This window comes from Mus musculus, chromosome 9 (genome assembly GCF_000001635.26).
Source record: "Mus musculus strain C57BL/6J chromosome 9, GRCm38.p6 C57BL/6J".
In the NCBI taxonomy this organism is placed as follows: domain Eukaryota; kingdom Metazoa; phylum Chordata; class Mammalia; order Rodentia; family Muridae; genus Mus; species Mus musculus.
In genome coordinates, this window is record NC_000075.6 from 81,627,433 (window position 1) to 81,650,178 (window position 22,746).

Here is a 22,746-nt window from a genome sequence, read left to right on the forward strand (position 1 = left end):
AGAGGGCTTAAAGGGAATGAAAGAAAGCCGTCGGAAGGAAGCTGGATATCTCTAATTGACCCTCTTAGCTACCGCAAACCATTTCTTGCCTTTGTCCTTTGGACTAGGAATCACCAGCCAAGAGTGGTGCTTGCAGAAAACTGCTAATCTCAATCATTTCTAAGTTAGGCAAGATCTCCCCATTCCAGCTAGTTAAAACTTCCTCACTCTACACTCTCAGATAACCTTAATTTTCTACACGTCAATTAAAGTGCTTTCCTGTGAAGGAAGAAAAAATGACTAAGAAGAGGAAAGATTTCTAAATCCCTCTCCCCTTCCAAAGTCAACCCTTTTACTCAATACGTATAGGCTTTAAGTCTTTGCAACAACTTAAAACTAGATGGTATTTTGGAAAAAAAAAAACTGCATACTCCACCATCTACATTTACCACTGAAACCTAGGATATCTGGCTCCAGAAGTGACCTTTCCTGGTTAGCTCTTTAGATCACTCAACCTCCCCTGAGGTCAGAAACAGGTCTTCTTTCACTCACCGTCTTCTTTCTTTCCTTTTGTATTTTACTCACCACACAGGAACTTGGAATCTTCAGATTCCAGAACACTTAGGACGATCTCCTTTTAAAATGCTGATCTCGAGAACATTTTGATAGTAAATGGGGCTTTCCTTCTTTACAGAGTCCAAATTCCCTTTCAAACTCTTCCTACACACATAAACTGATCTCCCGGAACCATGGCAACACAAGTCCATTCATCACCTTGCTAACTGTCATCTGTCCTCTTGTGAAGACTCAAACTTCAAGGCAGATCCCCAAAATCAGGTAACGCAGTCTTCCCATAGTAATAGAACTACTACTAAAAACTTTTTAGAACACAAAAAAGGACTTTTATTTCATCATATACCTAAATTTATTTTCCAATTACACATTTTCTGAGAGGTGAAATACCAAAGGCAATTTCAGACACAGAACTCCAACAAATACACACAGTCTGAGACATTACTGCTTGAGTGAGCTAGAGTCCTCTCAGTGCTTCCTGCTTAAAGAAGGTAAAACTAAGATAATAGAGAGGAAGTGAACAATATTGTTCTATAGGAAATTTGTTGAATTCCTTAAACATTCATTCCTTGGGTGCAGGGTCCTTTTTTTTTAAAGGAAACTCTAAAGTTCCTACAAACACAAGACAATATTTGTAATTTTAGATGAGTATACATTCATATACTTGAGTGAAATTTTGTGCAATTAAACAATATGGAAAATGGTATTTGTTACCATAGTCAATGAAAATATAGTTTCATTTCTATGCAAGTTAAACATCTCCATCTCCCATTTTATGTTCTGCAAAAAAGACATGTGTCCAGTTTAAGAAACAAACTATGCTTATATGCAATAGGAACTGCAAAGGAGCTTAACAGTCCTAAATGCGTACCCCTGGGATGAATATACACCTTGCATATCATGTGCAATGCTGGACGATGATCCTAGATCTCTTATCACTACAAAGGTTTGCAAGCTTCTATTGGATACACGATGCCCCAAATTCAGTCAGTTCAGCCAAATACTCAAGCAATAATTAAGGTGGGTGATTTACAAAATGGCAAACAACCCATTTCACTAAATCGACCATGTTTATTAACATAATGACACAATCATTGTAGGTGCCCTATAAAGAAATCATTTTGCAAGTGGCTATTTGTTTCCATTAATTTTCCACTAAGGCTCTTAGAAGTTGACTTAATTGCCTCTTAGGCCCCAAGAAAACGCAGCTACACAAACAGAAGACCAACATATTAACAATATAAAAAACAAATGCATGCTCTATGTGCATTCCTCCATAGGAGAAATGTCACAAAGCACAAACAAAGAAGCTAGGGATCCAACAGAATAAACTATAGATCCCAGTCTATAGGATTATCTAATGCCTAAGATTTCATCCTACTCCAGTGTCAGGTATAATGTTGGTTGAAATTCCCTTTTTTACCTACAGTACATGTGAACTTTTGAATAGCATCTTTTCAAGAGTCATTACCCAATGTGAAGGTCTGCACAGTAGGCAAGCAGTATAATTCAGCTCACTACATCTATTGTGTGATGATCTGGACTGGGCAGCTTCACACAGGGAGTGGATCCATTTTATAAAGACAACTTCCTTCTGCAGACAAAAGGTCTCCAGTGCAGACAGCCTCTGAAGCAAGGACTGTGAATCTTCTTTGGCATATTAAACATTCCACATACACATTTGTTCTTACAGTTAACCCTTCAGGACTGCTTCTTTTTATTAAGAAAGTGCATTTTTTTCATCTTCTAGGATGTGATTTTACTGTATTATGTACCCCCTAAAGTGAATCCAAAATAACTAAGTGTTATTGAAACTTAGAAAAAGAGATACGCTTAAATTATTTCCAATGTTCTAGTCACTGAAGTGGCAGGTCACTAATGTTTCCAAGGCTAGAAGGCTTGCCAGTTTCCTGGTTGTTTAATAAGCCTGAGGTTTGGTTCTATATAAGTTATAAAGAAAATAGGTTTGTTTTCAGGCTTTCTCGGCTTTTCTACATTTCTAATGTGTAATCTTCCTAGCTGCTCCTGCCCAAACTTTAATAGTAAGGACAAAACAAGCTGGAATCTCTCTCTCTCTCTCTCTCTCTCTCTCTCTCTCTCTCTCTCTCTCTCTCTCTCACACACACACACACACACACACACACACACTCACACACTCACACACACTTTAATAGTATTGGGGGCATTTTCAAGATTTCTGAACAGGGAAACCAGCTCTCTTGGTTACTTTAAAAATTCACACACAAAGGAATCACAGATGGGAGAGAGTGCAAATGATTATCAAAAATTGTCTCATGCAATTTTTAAGTTTTTTTTTACAAGTCAAAATATACATCCTCCTATTTCCCCCTTCATTCCTCAATTATATAAGAAGTCGCTTGTGTTTCTTCAGTCTCCTCTGCGCAGCATGGAACTGGATAATGAAAAAAGCTACTTTCTTGTTAAGGAACAGTATACAACTCTAATCCACTTGAACTCTGACAGCTGCAGGTTGGGCTGAGCAACCCAGCCTATCCTCTTTCCGTGGGGATTTAAGTGTGTGAAATGACAGGTACGTGAGATTAGAAAACAAAGCAGCCTGCAGACTTTGGCACTAGCACACATCATGTTTTGAGTTGTTAAGAGCTGTGGATTGACGATCACTAAACAGGAATTAAAAAAATTAGAAATCTGCAGAAAACAAACAATCTTAGGTGTTGATTCTGAGTATCACTCCCCTTCTCCCATGCCCACCCACCACCCCCATATAATTTTTGATTGTAATAAAAATAGAGATCTTAGCATCAGAATTTTGCTGTTAACTCTTCAAGGTTGCTCTGTGCCGTCCAAGCCACATTCAGTGTTTGAAGCACCAAATCCACAAGTTTCTCCGACCAAATTTAAATAAATAAATGAAGACTGAAGGATGCCAAAGTGTTTAAAACTTAAGCTGTAACACAGAGTTCTCCCCAGAGCATAGAGTATTAATTGTCAAGTTCAAGTACTGCCAGGCTGTATGTAGAGGTGTCTCAGGCCTCAGACAACATCTACAAGTGCTACTGGCTTAGAGGGCAACAACATCCATGATACAAAACGGGGCAGGGATACCCATCCATCACCAATGTTAAAAAGTTGCAACCTTTTGTGTGAATGGCTGCTGGAGGATCTGTGCTGAGCCCGGACTTTGAGTGGAGGAAGCTAAGTTCCTCGGGTATGGAAGCTTTACAGTAGTTTGCGTTGTTCACATTCCAGAGTGCTCTCTCAGAGAAGCTAGGCTTCTGCCGGGGCCTCTGAGGATCCATTGCCCTTGCCCAGAAGAGAGAGCCTTGCTTCCACCCAGTAACAGGGAAAGAAGATTTGACCTACCTGTGAAAAGACCCAACTTGGTCCCCAAAGGTCGCTTAGGCGACCCCACTGCCATTGACAAGTCAACCTGCGCACTTAAAGCGTATCAGTTTGTGGAACGCTTGTTTGAAGTCCTCATTGGACATGGTGTAGATGATGGGGTTGATGAGGGAGTTAAGATAGCCTAACCAATTGAAGAAGTCAAAAATGGCCATGTGAAACCAGCAGGCATCCTTACAGATAGGCATCACCAGGGAGATGATGAAGAAGGGCAGCCAACACACAATAAATGCTCCTAAAATGATCCCTAGGGTCTTGGTGGCTTTGCGCTCCCTAGCGGCCATGAGTTTCTTCTTTTCCAGCAGGGCGTCTGAGACTCGCACTTTGACTTGGTTCACGTACACAGGAGACCCGGACTCACTGGGCACGTCCGGAGCCCGGGAGTTAATGGAGGTGACCGAGGATGTGGATCCCGGGGAGTCTGTTATCAACTGGGCTCGGGTCAAGCGCTTGCCGGTCTTGTTGGGTGTCTGTTTCAAAATCCGAGAGCGGGCTTCCACATAGATGCGGCCATAGAGGGCGATGAGGAGCAGGGTGGGTAAATAGAAAGCGCCCACCGTGGAGTAGACCGTGTAGAGGACGTGGTCGGTGTTCACAAAGCAGTCCAGCATCTCCTCCTCTGCTTTGGCTTGACGCCAGAAGAAGGGTGGCAACGAAATAGAGATGGAGAAGACCCACACCAGCACGATCATGATGGCCGCCCTTTTGGGAGTCCTTTTAGCAGAATACTCCACCGCATCGGTGATGGCCCAGTAGCGGTCCAGGGCGATGACACAGAGATGCATGATGGAAGCAGTGCAACAGGTGATATCCGACGACAGCCAGAAGTCGCAGACCACCTGGCCTAGTGTCCAGCGTCCAGTGACCGTGTACATGGTGCTGATGGGCATCACCAGGATGGACACGAGCAGGTCAGTGACTGCCAGAGAGGCGATCAGGTAGTTAGCCGGGGTGTGTAGCTTCCGGGTCCGATACACCGTAGCGATTACAAAGGCGTTGGAGAGCGTGGTGGCCAAGGTGATGAGCGCCAACAAAGCAACCAGCAGGACTTTCCAGGGCAGGGCGATGGAGTCCTGGTAAATGTAGCCGTCGGCGCTGCAGTTGTGGGAGAGGTTGGTGAGAGGTACCCCTGTCTGGGAGGCGGCGGGAGGCGGCGGGGCGCACTGAATACCCTGCTCCTCCATAGCTCTCCTCGTCCTGGCTGCGGAGCGCAGCTCTTGAACATGGAGCGGACCAGGGAAAGAACAGAGGACGGGAGGATCATGGAGACTATAGGCTTGTCTCCTTTGGCTAGCCAGTTCCGTGGGCTCCTCAGTAACTCCTCCGCCTGTGTTCTCAGCCCAAAGGAGAGGTCACAGGCGCGGCCACCAAGCCTGCGGGCGCGTCCCCTGCACTTCCAGTGCGCCAGGCGCTGCTGCCGCGTCTGCTAGCTCCTCTCCACTCCCCGTCTTCGCCCGGGTGAATAAAGCACTGGCCCACCCAGTCCAGCTTCTCTCAGGTTCCCTGGAGGCAAACAGTGGAGAAGGACTAAGTATCGCTTGTAGAGGGGTCTCGGGGTCTAGTGGGACCTCTTACCCCAATTGCTCAGGTCTCAGCTTCTCCTAACCCGGGCGCTCCGGAATCTGCAGACTCCGCCCGAAGGAGTTTGCTGGCTGTGCAGACCGAAGCTTGCAGGCCAGTGCAGAGTCCTGGGCTTGCATCCCCACCCCATGCCCCCTACAAGCCCGGAGCTCCGCCACTTTCTTTGGCCGCCGCCTGACTTGGGGATTGTGAAGTCTGCGAGCCAGCCGCGCGGCGCCAGCAGCCTGGGCGCCGCACTCCCTCCCTTTTCACACGCTGGCCACACCAGCGAGCTGCCCCGTGGAGACCCGGCCACCAGAGGGGAGACTCTGGGGCCCGAGCTGCGGCAGTTCGAGCCGCCCTGCAGCTGTCACCACCTCCAGGGTTCCAGCAGCGCCGCTGGGAGCCATGCCGCGGGGCACAAGGGGCTGGGGCACCTGGAGCCGCACACCGGGAGGGGGCAGGTGTCTGGGGGAGCGGGAGGAAGTCGGTGTGCGCCAGCCCGGGAGCGGGGTGTGAGCCTCAGAGCCGGTGGGGCTCCTTTTATATTATCTGGGTCCAGCCTGGTCCGGCTGTGCAACTCGTGCAGTGCGGCGAGAGCAGACGGCGGCTGCAAAGCACCTTCCCTTCTGCTCTTTCCCCCCTCCCTCCCTCTCTCCCTCCCTCCCTCCCTCCTTCTTTTCCTCCCGCCCAGATCCAGTCCCTGCTACAGAATCTCCCGCAGGGTCCTACCGCCCTCTCTCGCAGTTTTCTTCACCTTGTCCCTTCTCCCGACCCTGAAACTTGGAGTCGCCTTTCAAGCAGGGAATGGGTAATGGGACGTCCTGTTCTAGCCTCTGAGAGCTTTGAGTCTTTGCGCTCCGCAGTCAACCCACGTCTTTAGTCGCTGCCACAGACTTAGTGCGGGCGTCCGGGTCTAGGCTTCCGCCTACCACCACCTCCCTCTTTCCTGGTGGTTGGTGGTAGGTGGAGCAAGCGCCAATATCTGAACTCTCCCTTCTGGAATCTAACCCCACACCGAGGGCCACACCCAGTTTAGGAGGCGCCAGGGATGCTTCCTTAGAAGGAAGCAGCCAATATGTGCATGCTATACTTCATGCCTGGGGCTTTGAGACATCTTTGACTCTTAGTACATTAAAAACACAATTTCCCAATCTACATTTAGAAATTTGTGCTTGTCATTCAATCCTCCCCTTTAACTTTGTGAGTCAACGGGAGAGAAGCTGTCTGCAAGATGTAAAACAGTGTCATAAAGAGAAGCCTACTGTATGCGAAATTAAACCTTCCACCCCATCCTCCCGCCCCAGTGGCTCCGCAGCTCAGCGCCCGACTTTTCAGTAAGAAGTTCTTCCACTCAGCCCTCCCAGAAAAGGAAAAATAAAGGGGTCTCTGAGCCATCACAACTACAGTCACCACTGTCTCCTTTGCCCTAGGCAAAAGGTTAGCAATTCTGCCATAGGGGGCAGTAAGCATAGCAGCTGGGTCCCCAAACCCGGAGCAGATTCCCTAGCCTTGGTTTCGCCTCCAATCTGAACAGAAACAAATACAGGGTCTACTTAGGAATCAAAAGCAAAGTAAATGGCAATGTATTCTCCCCGTGTTAAGGACTAAGGTTCCCACTAGAATTCCCGCGAGCCTAAGTGTGTGTTTGATATGTTGAATGGATCTAGTAAGAGTCACATTATAATTGAAATCATCAGTTTCTCTGCAAGTGTTTTTTTTTTTTTTTTTTACACCTCAAATCGTTCCATCCCAGAGCTCAGCCAGGATCATCTGCTCTATTGGCCATCCAGTTTTAAGGGTGGAGCAATTTCAGACCTTTACAAGAGACTGAAGGTGACAAAGTCCCAAACCAAATTCCCTGAGTTCTTGCCCCTCTAAGCCAGCAAGGCAGACAAAAATTAGAAAGCATAACTGATGCTGAGTGTTTTCCTCTGCATTAGGAATATGGAGACAAACGGGGCAAATTCAGATCCAGTTTTACAGCAGTTATATTTTAGGAGAGGCAAAGACAGTTGCTTACAGTCAACTAAATCAGTATACTTTCATTTGGCAGCTAGTGTCCTAAAAAAAAAAATCTTCCAAGCTTTGGAAGGGGGCTTTTTAACTAAGGTTTAAGGTTTAAGCTGTGTTGCAGTAGATGCCGCGAGGATAAAAACACCACCTTTTTTCCTCTTTTCCTTTTCCTAAGATCAGAGACTTCAGCATATTAAGCATTTTTTTCCACCACATTTTAAGGTGCCCCATCCTCCAGTCTTCAACTCGATCTACCTACATGAGGTGCCTTCATTATCTTACTAACTAGCTCAGCACCAGTTAAAAGCTATTGAAAACGGACTGGAAGCTGGCAATGTTGAGCCACTAGGTGGGGGCGTTGACCAGGATGGAGCAAGAGTGTGGTTGAGGGGCAAGAAAGCCGGGTGGATGCCAGGAAACTATTTTCCTGCTACTATACTATCATTAGTATCATTCGGGAGCTAGGGAAGATTGAGGGGCGTGTTCAAGAGGCGGAAGGAGGGAGAATATTAACAACTATGGACAGCCTTCTTATTTCTGTTTCCGAAGCAGGAGACTGAGAAACCGCCTTGGTGTTGGGAGAGAAACAGACACCTGTGGCATTCCCATGCATTGCAGCTGATCTGAAGTCCCACACCCTCAGCAGGTTCTACTACTTGCAGGCAGATTTTGATTTTACCTTCTGGTTAGAGCTCTGTGAATATGCCGCTGCAGCACAGAAGGGATTTAGGCGGAGCTCAGTGAAGCACCACAGTTCATTAAGCTAGTTTCTGAATTTCACTCGTAGCTTCCCAGACTTGAAGCATATGAAAAGCAGCTGTTTGCTCAACAGTGCATATTTGTCAAACAAGAAGCTTACCCATTGCTGCTGGGTACCAATTCCTGATGTTTGTTTGGTTGGTTGGTTTGCTGTTGTTGTTGTTGTTGTTGTTGTTGTTGTTGTTGTTGTTGTTGTTGTTGTTCCAAAGTTCCAGGTCTTTCAAGGGCACCTTCTCTCAAGGGCTTCTGTTCAAGAGAACAGTAAAACTTCCTTGTGTAGAAAAAGGTCTGATTTGATGGCAGGACCAGACCAGATAGTGACTGAGTCATTAGTATTGGGATATGAACCACCCTCAAGGGGACTTTCCTAAGCCAGGAGGCTGTGAGGCTCCCTTGGGGAAATTGCAGGTACAGTCTGGGAGGGTTTGATCATGGTCTTATCACTTTCCTGGAAACCAGAAGAAACATGACATAGAACTCATAAAAAATTCACTGTCCAGCACAGTCCTTATCATCCAGTGAAAATCTCATTGAAAAGTGTCCAAGCCACTGGTCCTAATCACAGAATGTGGGAACTGAATAGACACTTCTTTTTCAGGTCTAAGGCCAATGTTGGCTGTTTTTACTGCCATGTTTTTTTTTGTTTGTTTGTTTTCGTTTTTGTTTTCCCCACATTTATTCTTATTAGATATTTTCTTCATTTATACTTCAAATGCTATCCCGAAAGTCCCCTATACCCTCCCCCTGCCCTGCTCTCCTACCCACTCACTCCCACTTCTTGGCCCTGGTGTTCCCCTGTGCTGGGGCATATAAAGTTTGCTAGACCAAGGGGCCTCTCTTCCCAATGATGGCCGACTAGGCCATCTTCTGCTACATATGCATCTAGAGACAAGAGTTCTGGGGGTGCTGGTTAATTCATATTGTTGTTTCACCTATAGGGTTGCAGACCCCTTCAGCTCTTGGGTACTTTCTCTAGCTCCTACATTGGGGGCCCCTGTGTTCCATCCTATAGATGACTGTGAGCATCCACTTCTGTATTTGCCAGGCACTGGCAAAGTCTCACAAGAGACAGCTATATCAGGGTCCCTTCAGCAAAATCTTGCTGACTGCCATGGTTTTTAATTCCCACAGGTAAAATCGTCATCGAAGACTCCAGCACTGAACAACCCTTTCCTGTGTAGCGATAACCCATAGCCAGGCTCCTCTCAAACAGCCTCACTATCTCTGAAAGTTGGTTGGTATCACTGAAAATGCAAGATCTTCCAAGGGCCTTGGCTCTTTCTATCCTGTGTCTTCCATAAGGGAACTTTGGGAGGGTTTGGATAAGTGGACACAGGTAATTCTTACAAATTCTGGGTGCTCCAGGATCCTTTTCCACATTCATTGGTGTCCATAGTAGACTAGAGAGATGATATGTGTGTCATAATACTTTTATGCTGTCTAATTTCTTAAGAAATTTTAATATTCACTAAAGAAGATAAGCAGTTCGTTACTAGTCTGGTGTAAATTAGTTCCTAAGGAGGACTGATTCTGCTGTGTTTCTATGTATGGTGAACAAGTCATGTTAATATGAGGAGGGAAAACAGTCTCAAAATTAGAACATAATATATATACATTATATAATATATATATTATATAATATCTATTTTTCATTGTCTAAGACATGTCTTTTTAACAATAGACACTGTCTTAGTGTTCTTTTGCTGTGAAGAGGCACCATGGCCATGGAAACTGATACAAAAAGAAAGTACTTCATTGGTGCTTCATTGCAGCTTCGGAAGTTTAGTCTATTATCATCATGGTGGAGAGCATGGCAGGGTGCAGGTAGCCATGATAGCTGAGAGTTCTAGATCCAGATCCAAAGGCAGCAGAAATAGGCCTGGCTTGGACCCTTGAAACTTCAAAGCCCACCTCAGAGACACACTTCCTCCAACAAGACCACACCTTCTCCAACAATGCCATACCCTTTAATCCTTTCATATGTTGCCACTCCCAGATGACTAAGCATTTGGATACAGGAGCCCATGAGGGGCATTCTTATTCAAACCATCACAGACACTTTAAACAGATACCAGCAACAAATATATTAATATCGGTTCAAAGCTAACTCAGTTCAAAGCAGCTAACTTCCAAGTAAGTGAAAAATCACATGTTCCATGGCAAAAGACTTTAGTCTTAAAGGAAATTTTTAGCTCAGAGATACCACTAAGTGTCACTAGTATACACTGCCTGGATGATTAGCTCCACCCAGCAGGGACTCTTCCTCATTGGGAAGGGTAGGATTTGTTTGTGATGAAAAGTTTTTGGATGAGAAAGCAATGCCAACTGAGTTCATTAAACATAAAAGAACTCTTAAGGGAGCAGCACTATTTTGAAGCTCTGTTCAGGATGAATTCTGTCTAAAACAAAAGCAAATCAGAGTGCCGCATGATGAAATTGACCATCAATTCTAAAGGAAACAATAGAAAGTCTTCCTTTTATATTCAAAATAAAGAATGTTGTCTTAATTTCACCTCAAATAACAACAGAAAAGCATCACTGTGTAGTTTAGGTTTGTAGAGAAGACAAGCCAAGCTGTGCTTTACTGCTTCTATACCTGTAATTCCTGACTAATAATCATGATCAGTTGCTGAAGGCTTTGCACTAAGCCATATGCTGTGTGTCCCACACACATCCCTCAGTTAATTGTTACAACGCTGAGAAGTGTCATTATCATTCTCAGCTTCTGAATGAGGAAATTTAGACTTTGTGAATTTGAGGAACTTTGCTAATATCAGACAGCTGGCAAGTGTGAAGCTGACCAAACTCAAGTCTCTCAAACTTCCTGTGCCATTCCTTTTCTTCTGCATTAAACTGGTCCTACACACCTCAGCCTTGGCAACCATTTTAACCTGCCTGTCACGGGGCTGTACTTTATTTGGTTCCTTCCAGGAATGTGATAGCAAAAGTCTGCAGTTATTTAAGTGGCCAGAATAATCTTACAGGTACTTTCACAATTCTGAAAGTGGGGAAGAAGAGTATTGTATTGATTATGGTTTTAAAATTCAGATATAAAACTCATCTCTTATGATTATATGTGGGTCTCTCACCATTATGCTACAGGCAGTATTGACTGGAGAATACTGCTTTGTCTTATGTCCAACATGCACATGAAAACCAGACTAAAGCTTTACCTATGAATACTTTTGCAATTCTTTTATTGTCAGGGCTGAGGGAACCTTCACCTTTTTTGTCTCTCTTTATACATCTCTCAGCCCTTGCTGTGGACACAAATATGTATACTGAATTTTTAATGTTGCCAACTAGAAGACTTTTTAATTGTGAAGACTAGGTATACTGAATACTGTGACATTCCAAAAACTACCATACTATTCAACTATCATAAAAATAACAACATGTTTAATTGCTCTTCTTCTGACTTATGTATTGAACATAACTGCCTCTCTTTTCTCCCTAGGGCCAAGTAACTCACTAAAGCAGGTGGGTTAGACAACAAAAAGACTCTTCCTTGGGATAAAATTATTATTCAAATAAAGTTATTTAAAAGGTTTAATCCAGCAGGGCATAGTGGTGCACGCCTTCAATCCCAGAACTCAGGAAGTAGAAACAGATGGTTCTTCCAGACTTTGAGGTCAGATTAGTCAATAGAGTGAGTTTTAGGACAGAGAAACCCTGTCTCAAAGGGAGAGTGGGGGAGGGGACTTAATCAACTGTAAACCAACAGTTTAGGGTGTTTATCTATTAAAACTAATACAAAGCCCAGGGATGTATCCAAAATGAACTCTAGACACCAACATGCTAAAAGTCTTATAGTTCATGTAAAATATGAGACATTGTTGCTTTGAGTGTTCCTGAAGGTTGGAAGCATCTCACTAGAAATGATGAGAAACTGTCTGATTGTGTGGGATGTAGCAAGAGGCCCAATATGAATCAGAGAAGAAATTAAGTGCAAACTTTCAAGACTAACAGCCGAAAAGAATGACAATAATAATATTACTTGTATTAAAATATTTAATAGTGTAACTAAAGTCTCTGTTCCAAATGAGGGTAAACTAATTTAATCCTATGTACAAATAAAGAAGGGAGTGTGCTTCTAGGGTAGTGAGCTACTCAAAACCAAAACAGGATAGCACTGGAAAAAGTTCAAACTGAGCCTCAGGAAATGCTGAGAAACTGCAGGGCTGCCCTGTTCCTCTTCCATGCCATGTGTCTGTTGCTTCTTCTTTTCTTATTGAAAGCTGCTGCCATTTAATTTAGTTTTCACAAACACTATATAGGGCTAACATTTCATTTTTTCCCATGTTGAAACCATACAAAAAGGGTTTTTTTTTTGACATTTTCATACATACATATATCTTCATACATACATAAGACATACTTTGATCATTTTTCTTCCCAACACTACCCTCTCTTGCCCACCTCTTTTATCTACATATGTTTCATAAATATAACATTTTGTTTCTTTTTTCTTTGGTTTAGTTTTTGTTGTTGGAGACAAGCCTTGACTGTAGTTCAGGCAGTTTAGGAAGTTCACTGTGTGGTCTATGGTAGAGTCATACAATGATATTCCTGCTTCTGCCTCTTGTGTCAGCACATGATCGGTCACTATCCCTAGCACAAGCTAACCACTGTTAATTCTGCATGTAGAAGTACTGCTTATTATTTTGTAAACCTACATGATGTGACATGTTTTTTTCATATTGTTGTCAATACCTTTAGAATGTTGATCATACTGTTTTCAGTCAAATATCAGCAGCTAATTCAAACCAATTCCAAGTTTACAAATTATGAAAAATAGATTTTGCTTCTGAATAAAGTGAAGGCAATCATAAGAATTGGACACATTCCTTACTCCCCAAGAAAAACTAAAAAGGACACTTTTTTTTTCAAGTTTCAAGAATTGGCCAAACTAAAATTCCATGGAGAGAGAATTTCCCAAGTGAACTAGTACCTGCTGTATTTTCTTGATTCTGTTCTCACAATGCCAATCAGAGCTTCTCCTAGGGAAAGGGAAGCAAGCAGAGATTTCCATCATGGCCAGGGTTACTAACATGGGATCATTTGCTACATGTTGCTGCCAAACAGAGCAAAGGGGACATGAGGAACATCCAACACACAATCAAATCTACAGGTCTTTAAGAGCTCAAAAGAATAATGCCCCCTGAAAAGAAAAGGCTTACCATAAAACTAATAGCTCTTTTTCCTTCAATCAACAAATGAAAGTTGGCAGCTCAGTGGGGACAGTATACAAGAGAAGGCAGAAGAAGAAGGCAGAATAGAATCTGGTGCAGTTGAGGCTGAACAAAGACCCTGAAGTACTCATCTAAAATCAAATCCCCAAGAATAGGATGGTTCAAAGACAGAAAGATTCTCATTTCAAAGCACCTTTGACTCAGGTCAGCCTTTAGGCAGCTGTTAATTCAGGTATTTATACATTCCACTGATCCTGAAAGAGGCAAACACCATCTACAAATACTCTCAATGTCTTTTAAGTAAAATATCTGAGTCAAGTCTATGCCTATAGACCATCACTGGATACTTTTACAATGTGCAGTATCTGTTTACCCTAAGAAGCATAATGTTTGCAATCTGCTAAAAAGAATGGGACTAATAATAAAAGCCCAGACAATAGAAAAAGTTCTATATAAAACTGAGATATTAACAGTTAGCAGGAAAGGACTTTATCATCAATATGGTAAGGAAAACAAAGAAACAGTAGATTAGTTGTAGAAGTAGCATGTTTAAACCAAGAGTGAGAATATTAAAGCAAAATAATATAGACTTTCTAGAAATCAGGATGGCAATGAATGAATGTATCAGATGTATTAGTACACCAAACTCAGCAGAAGTCAAGAGTAGCACAGAGTTAAAAGAATGTATCTAAACAGACTCATGGAGCAGGAAAAAGGTAGAAAGAAAAGAACAAAAGATTGTGGCTGAGTCACATGATTTAAAGTATGCATGTACCTGGGTATGGTGTCATACAACTTTAGTCCCAATACTCAGGTGGCAGAGGCAAGTTGATTTCTGTGAATTTGGGGCCAGCATGGTCTGTTCTAGAGCTACATAGTAAGAACCTGTCTAAAAACACACAAAACATACTTTTAATATACATATGCAGGAGAGAAAAAATGGGTGAGGGGAGATACTTAAAAAGATAGTACTAAGAATTTCTAGAAATACAAAATCCTCTTTGGTTAGGTAGGCTCTACTTATTAACAAAAAAACTATGAAAATTAAATCAAGGGAAAATGTAGCAATAACTTTTAACAGCTAAAAGTTGAAAAATAATGTACCCACTGGGACTTTGACAAAATATATCTTTGTAAGCAAAAATTAATTATAGATGGGTTCAGTCAGATAGTAAGGTAAAAATTTCTGAAATATAAGATGGGCACCTGTGAAAAAAAAAAGAAAAAAGAAGACCAATGGACAATGACTCCAAATAGAATCCTAGGTTGAAATAAGAAATAAGCACATGGGAGAATATACCCACGTGCAGAAATATATAAGAATAATTATAGAGGCATATATAGCTAATATCCCAAATGAAGACATCCATCGTGTAAATCAACTGTGCATTTATTTGGATTATTCAAGGTGTAATAAAGGTGTGTGTTTTCAATAGGATTACATAGAGTCTTAGTACTCTAGCTTCAACACCAGATAAAATAAAGGTTATTGGTTTTGTAACAGATGACAGCACTAGAGTTTTGAAAACAGCCTTTTTTATTGGCTGGCAAAATAGTAAAGCAAGCACACAAAAATCAGTGAAGATATAAAAATATTTGTACATTATATTTAAGTTTTATACAAGTCACATAGAAAACATTCTGTTTCCAGCATTTCAAAGCAAAACTCCTGCAAGTACCATTTACAAGAAGGATCTACGCGAGGCACAAAGCAAATCTCAAGCAAACTGAAACTGACAGTTAATCAAAAAAGATGATTAAGAAAATAACCGTAATCAAAGGAAATAACTTCTCCATCAACAATCAGGTAAATGCAAAACAAATCCCAGTGAGGTGCCAATGTACAGCCCTTAGAGAGAGTAAACCATACACTAGCAATGCTCACTGTGGGCAAAGATGAAGAGGAATGAGAAGTATTGCGTTTTTATTTTGTTCTGGTTTATTTTGTTGGTTGTACTCTCTTCTTGTATATGTATTGCATGGTGCTCATGGGCTTGTGTATGAATACCCACATAAGTGCAAGTGCACGTGCACGAACCTCTCTGTGTGCATATACAGAGGACCAAGGCTTTGACAAGCAGTGTTTTTCTCAATCCTTCTTCATCTTGCTCGTTGAGGGAGGGTCCTTTTCTAAAACCAGAGTGTGTTCTTTTGGTTACTTTTGTGTCTTCTTTTGCTTTCTCTAAGTGTGATGAACAGCATGCCCAAAAGCAATTAGAGAACAGACCAGTTTATTTGGCTTACATTTCTATGTCACAGTTCATCATCTAGGAAAGCCAAGGAGAAAACCTGGGAGCCAGGAATTGAAGCAGAGGACATGGAGGAGTGCTACTTGTTGGCTTGCTCCCCACGGCTCTCATTCTGCTAACTTTCTTACACCTCTAGGGACTGCTTGCTTAGGGGGTAACACTGCCTACTGTGGGATGAGCTCTTCATGTGAGTCATTAATCAAGAAAATATTCTACAGACTTACCTACAGGCAATTTGAAGGATCTGTTTTCCCAGTTGAGGTTCTTCTTTCCACACAACTATACCAGATTAGACTATTTAAGACATGGATAGCTTCCATCAGCATACCCTGTCTACATGTCTAACTTACAAATGGGATTATGTTTAGGCTACACACCTGAGTTCTGGGGATCAAAACTCAGGTCCTCCTATTTACATGGTGAATGCTGGTCCCAGTGATCCAGCTTCCCAACCTGTAACTGGAATTCTTGTTAGTTATTATACAAAAGCACAGAGACACTTTGAAAAAGAGTTAACTAGCTTATCACGAATCTCATATATATCTATGATCCAGAAATTTTCCATCCAAAATGATTTATCTAAGGAAAATGAAATTTATGTTCATAGAGAAAATTAGGTGTGAATGCTTAAGTAGGTATATTCATTACAGCCAGACTTGATAAACAACACAGAACAGCCATCAAGTGAGAAACTGCTCACCAATAAGAAAGAATAAATTAAGGCTTCCTATAACTTGGTGAAACTTAGTAGTGTTTTACTCAGTGAAAGAATACAGACAAAAACATGTATGATCCATCTATATGACACTGGGTGGCACCATTTCCTGGGCAGGGAGTTTTGAGCTGTATAAGATGGAGAAAGTAAGCTGCATGCTAGAATTCATGAATGCATCTATTGCTCTCTTCTGACAGCATACGCCACGACTGCAAGCTCCTGCTGCCTGCACCTCCTTGCCATGATGGACTGTACCTTGAACCCTGTGCTGAAAGAAGCCTGTTCTTTCATAAGTTGCTTTCATCAGAGTATTATGTCACAGCAACAGAAGAGAAACTAGGACAGCATAAATAAAATTACATTTCATAAATTTGCCAGCACCCAAATCTAACTCAACCCTCCCAAGTATACAGAGCCATGTTCTATCTTGTCCTTGTCAAATACCCCTGTCTTTCTCTCAGGTACTTCCAAAGGCTGATGGCTGACACCTTGGCAACAAAAATGTATAACTACATTGTCTTGGTTCATTCTTCACTCAGTAGATTATTGCTTTGGATCCTAAATGCCAATATTTTTTCTGTATATATTAAATGAAAAGGTCTAAGACAGTGATGACTTCTCTTGTTAGAAAAGTTTACTTTTCTGCCAAATGTATACTCTATTTTCAGTATTAGAGTATGCTTTTATTATGTCTATTTTTTTCTCTACTACCGCTTGACTATAACAGACTAGTTATGTGAATTTGTCCTAACGTAGTAAATTTTAAGGCTAAAACTTTGGGCTGTGGTGAGTTCTCAGATCATTGTCAGTTTGTTTCCAAAAGGAATATGAGACCCCAGTTCTCTCTTATTCTTCCTTCTGCTTCTTAATCACGAGGTAATGCAGTTTACCATTTGCCCCATCTTGGTCCTCTGGCATCCTTATCTCTAGTCCAAATATAGGTTAACAAAATCTTAGAATTTCCAATCCAAAAGCATGAGCCAATATGCACCTTTCATATTCATTAATCAATCATTTAACATTTGGGTTGTTATAGTAACAAGAAGCTAACTAACAAAGTCCCTTCATGTCCTGAGAGAGGTATCATATATTTTTTTAAAATGTTTTTTTGGTGTTATTTTCATTATGTTTGCATTTTAAGTATGAGTGTGTATAGAAAATTGGCATTTAGTTGAGTAAGATTGCTGAGTATTTTGAGTCATAAAAATTGGGTTGTCATTTGTTTTATATTTTTGTGCATATGTATGTTTATTTTTACTTATTATTAATGTTTTATTGTTTAAAAACAGATGAATTCATTTTTTGTACACCATTGTTCTTCAATGATTTTACAGAACACATGTATATACACCTACAGTTAGTTCAGGATGAGAACCCAGTCAGGTTATAAATTCTATCATCAATTATTGCATCAATGTAGAAAATACAATGTCAAACAAAAGGGTTTAACATAGGACTGCATGGAGTAACACCATGCTACTAATATTTCAGAGTCGTTATAAAATTATAAGAGTTGCCTTGTATATTAGTTAGGGTTTTACTGCTGTGAACAGATACTATGACCAAGGCAAGTCTTATAAAAAAACAACATTTAATTGGGGGTGGCTTACAGGTTCGGAAGATCAGTCCATTACCATCAAGGTGGGAGCATGGCAGCATCCAGGCAGGCATGGTATAGGAGGAGCTGAGAGTTCTGTCTTCACCCTAAGGCTGCTAGTGGAAGACTGACTTCCAGGCACCTAAGGTGAGAGTATTAAGCCCATACCCACAGTGACACACCTACTCCAACCAGGTCACACCTCCGAATAGTGCCACTCCCTGGTCCAAGAATAGACAAACCATCACACCTTGATAAAATATATAAGAATAAGTTTTTAATTGGGTATTTATTTCATTTACATTTCCAATGCTATCCCAAAAGTCCCACACACACTACCCCACCAACTCCCCCCCCCCCACCCACTCCCACTTCTTGGCCCTGGCATTCCCCTGTACTGAGGCATATAAAGTTTGCACGACCAATGGGCCTCTCTTTCCACTGATAGCCGACTAGGCCATCTTCTGATTCATATGCAGCTAGAGACATGAGCTCCTGCGAGGGGGGGATTGGTTAGTTCGTATTGTTGTTCCACCTACAGGATTACAGGTCCCTTCAGCTCCTTGGGTACTTTCTCTAGCTCCTCCATTGGGGGCCCTGTGATCCATCCAATAGCTAACTGTGAGCATCCACTTCTGTGTTTGCCAGGCCCCGGCATAGTCTCACAAGAGACAGCCATATCTGGGTCCTTTCAGCAAAATCTTGCTAGTATATGCAATGGTGTCAGCGTTTGGAAGCTGATTATGGGATGGATCCCCGGATATGGCAGTCTCTAGATAGTCCATCCTTTCGTCTCAGCTCCAAACTTTGTCTCTGTAACTCCTTCCACAGGTGTTTTGTTCCCAATTCTAAGAAGGGGCAAAGTGTCCACACTTTGGTCTTCATTCTTCTTGAGTTTCATGTGTTTAGCAAATTGTATCTTATATCTTGGGTATCCTAAGTTTCTGGGCTCATATCCACTTAACAGTGAGTACATATTGTGCGAGTTCTTTTGTGATTGGGTTACCTCACTCAGGATGATGTCCTCCAGGTCCATCCATTTGCCTAGGAATTTCAGAAATTCATTCTTTTTAATAGCTGAGTAGTACTCCATTATGTAAATGTACCATATTTTCTGTATCCATTTCTCTGTTGAGGGGCATCTGGGTTCTTTCCAGCTTCTGGCTATTATAAATAAGGCTGCTATGAACATAGTGGAGCATGTGTCCTTCTTACCGGTTGGAACATCTTCTGGATATATGCCCAGGAGAGGTATTGCGGGATCCTCTAGTAGTACTATGTCCAATTTTCTGAGGAACCGCCAGACTGATTTCCAGAGTGGTTGTACAAGCTTGCAATCCCAACAACAATGGAGGAGTGTTCCCCTTTCTCCACAACCTCACCAGCATCTGCTGTCATCTGAATTTTTGACCTGTCACACGACAGGCCTCAACAGATACAAAAATATCGAAATTGTCCCATGCATCCTATCAGATCACCATGGACTAAGGCTGATCTTCAATAACAAAATAAATAATAGAAAGCCAACATTCATGTGGAAACTGAACAACACTCTTCTCAATGATACCTTGGTCAAGGAAGGAATAAAGAAAGAAATTAAGGACTTTTTGGAGTTTAATGAAAATGAAGCCACAGCATACCCAAACTTATGGGACACAATGAAAGCATTTCTAAGAGGAAAACTCATTTCTCTGAGTGCCTCCAAAAAGAAACTAAGAATAATTTTTAACACAGTGTAAAAGATTTTAGAATTTACATGATTTAACAAAAGGAAAAATAGTCACATAAAAAGAAATCATACATATATACTGTAATTCATTGTAGACATTCAGTGGATTGTTCCAGGTTCTTAAATCTATAGGGTAAGCCCTTATAATGGCAGACTTAAGTTTGTACTCTCATCCTTATGTACAGGATCTACATCTTCTTCATCCAACAACATCCAAAAAGGAATGAATGTCAGCAGCTGAAGAATGATGAATTGTCAAGCTTTTCTTAAGGTCCAGGTATCCCTGTTGGATTTACAGCAGAATAGGAAGGAACTCAGTTCTTGCTTGGGCAAGGCCATAGTATGTTTTTAATCTAAGCTCAGTGTTGATTGGAGCTGTAGGAGTACTGACCCTACTAGAGCCTGGAGGAGGAGTTAATCACTGCCTCCTTCCCAATCCCTCTCCTAATCAGCTTTCATCTTCTCATGGTCCACTTCTTAGGAAGCTCTGCATTTTCTTTTCCACCTGTTCTAATACTTCTGGATGTTAGATTTGTCCCCATTCCTTACTAAAAATACGATTAATTTGCGGCTCAGGAAACTGCCCGAGCAAATCAATTGCATGCTAGCAGCTTCTCCAAGACCCACTATTACATTATGGCTCTTTTGGAATCAAACTGGCTCTATGTAAGAGACCTGAGTGGCTGTCTGAAGGAAAGGATTCTGCTGAGTGAGCTTGAGCAAGAGTGATTAACTTACATTAGTTTCGTACCATTTTCTACTCAATGAAGAACCATTGATGGTAAATTTCTTTACCAAAAACTTAAACGTTTTTAATGAAAACATTGCTTTATTTTGTGTATAGGAACACAGTTTACATGTTAAATATCACGTTGATAGAAGGAGTTTTATATTTTTTCAGCATGTAAAGCAAGGAATTCTCGGGATACAAAATCCTTTGCCCCAAGACAAAAATCCTTTTTTAAAAAAAATTACTTTTTCTAAGTGGGTTAATGGGACAAACATCTTACTTAACTAGACATTTGTTGTTCCTCTGATATATTGTAATAGTTAATGACACTTAAAAAAACTGTCAAATTTCATTTTATAGCCTCAAAAGAAGAGCACATATTATGCTCTTTTGGAATCAAACTGGCTCTCGCTACTTCAATACGTAGAAAGTGGAATTTATATCACATTATTTTCCAATAAAGAGCACCAATTAAGCTGGCCTTCTTTTAAATCTTTATGTTTTACCTTTAAAGAATTTTTCACAAGTTAAAAAAAATACATTATGTATCATTTTATAAACAAAATAAGTGAAAATACTGTTACAGTATTAAAATCTCTTACCTTATGAATCTAGCTCTCCTGAATAGTTGAGCAGAATATTCCATTTCTGTCTCACACAGCAGCATCATTTGTCGCCCACAGCATGTACAATGCAGCATTCTTAAATGAAATTACCAGTGTTTTCTCTGGCACTTTTTCCCACAAGGGAACATTCTGACAATGTCTTTCTTTCTCAACATATGTAAGAATATATGGAACAGGTGACAATCACAGTCAAACGTTCCCCAGTATTTGTAGTTCTATTTCAAAGATGTTCAAATGCAGGAAAGAATGTTCATCTTAGGCTTGGTAAACCATGGTAAATTCAATATATTTAGTATCTCAGATGTCAACTCTTCAATTACCAGCTTTGCCTAGATATGAATAACAGTTAGTGTTTTCATAGGCCATCATGTATTCAATTATATGTATCTCAAAAATTCAGATTAAAGAGGAAAACATCATCATTTAAGGCCATATGACCTAGAACGGAGAATACAATTTAAAACAATTTAGTTGTAATTTCCAACACAGTCTGTTAATCTAATTATGGTAATCTAGTTTGATGTGAATAAATAAAGAAAATATACATTAAAATCTTAATAAGCTATAAGTTGAAAAATAAAACTGTCATAAAATTAACTACAGAGGGGCTGGAGAGATGGCTCAGCAGTTAAGATCACTGACTATTCTTCCAGAGGTCCTGAGTTCAATTTCCAGCAACCACATGGTAGCTCACAACCATCGGTAAAATTATCAGATGCCCTCTTCTGGTGTGTCTGAATACAGTTACAAGGTACTTATATACATGAAATAAATAAATGCATAAAATAAACCTTTAAAAATACCTACAGAAGTACGTAGAATTTTTATAACAAAAAGAGAAGGAATTCTAAGGATTGCTAGTACATGAAAGGTTGAAAAGGAAAGTCAGAGATGAAATAGAAGGAAACAAAAATGGTAGTGCCAGTAAGAAAGACACCAGAAACTATTCAATACATGACATTAATGAAAACATTATGGTGAAGAAAATATGCCTTTTGGTTGAAAGTGCTCACAGTTGTAGGCCAGCTAATAAAAAAAGGCATGCACATAAAATAACCTATAGCGTTCTATTTTCAATATATTCGCACACACCTTTTAATAATTACAGAAAACGGTAAGATAAATACCTTCAACAAGGGAAGCAAAATCTGTTCAATCTTTCTTTCATCAGAACTCCACCACCAAAATATAACCCAGAAGTGTTCACAGACTTCAAGAAAAATGAGAGTCACAAAAGCAGATATTCATATCTGGACACTGTATCCCTTATACCTCAGAAAAACACAGTCTAGAAATGCAAGAAGCTACATAACAATCATTCAATCTATAGGTGAATAAGCACAACAATATTTACCTGAAGCTTTCTGAAAAGATAACAATTCAAGTTATGAACTTTAAAAGTCTTTTAATCTTAATTTTGTTTTTTTTAGTTACTCATTTTACATCCTGCTCACCAGCCCCCTTCTAGTCACCCCTTCCATAATACTTCTTCCATCCTCCTCCAATTCTCTTCTAAGCAGGTCCCCCCCTACCCCTGAATACCCCCATACTCTCTCACTTCAAGTTGCTACACTGCCTCTCCCACTGAGGTCAGACAAGCCAGCCCACCTAGAACATATCTCATGTTCAGGCAACAG

At 41.1% G+C, this 22,746-nt stretch overlaps 1 protein-coding gene and 1 long non-coding RNA gene across 7 annotated transcripts; one reads left to right on the forward strand and one right to left on the reverse strand.

The window, feature by feature from the left end:
• Positions 1 to 858: 858 nt before the first annotated feature.
• Htr1b (5-hydroxytryptamine (serotonin) receptor 1B) lies at positions 859 to 6,400 on the reverse strand. 2 transcript variants are annotated; one of them, NM_010482.2, is made up of 2 exons: positions 6,254 to 6,400; positions 859 to 5,439 (listed from the first exon to the last, which is right to left on the reverse strand). In NM_010482.2, the coding sequence occupies exon 2, from the start codon at positions 5,118 to 5,120 to the stop codon at positions 3,960 to 3,962; it is 1,161 nt and encodes a 386-aa protein (NP_034612.1). In that variant the 5' UTR covers positions 5,121 to 5,439; positions 6,254 to 6,400; the 3' UTR covers positions 859 to 3,959. The 2 variants fall into 2 exon arrangements, with proteins under 2 accessions (NP_034612.1, XP_030099923.1); XM_030244063.1 differs by having other exon boundaries at positions 6,229 to 6,317.
• On the forward strand, positions 4,498 to 17,724 carry D430036J16Rik (RIKEN cDNA D430036J16 gene). 5 transcript variants are annotated; one of them, NR_040393.1, is made up of 5 exons: positions 4,498 to 4,847; positions 9,403 to 9,505; positions 11,729 to 11,751; positions 15,115 to 15,270; positions 16,625 to 17,724. It is a non-coding gene; the product is annotated as an RIKEN cDNA D430036J16 gene (long non-coding RNA). The 5 variants fall into 5 exon arrangements; NR_040396.1 differs by lacking the exon at positions 4,498 to 4,847 and adding an exon at positions 4,926 to 5,048; NR_040394.1 differs by lacking the exon at positions 11,729 to 11,751.
• Positions 17,725 to 22,746: the final 5,022 nt, after the last annotated feature.

What these genes read in the sequence shown, in the direction of transcription:
- Htr1b (NM_010482.2), bottom strand. Translation starts at nt 5,120, where the DNA reads ATGGAGGAGCAGGGTATTCAGTGCGCCCCGCCGCCTCCCGCCGCCTCC.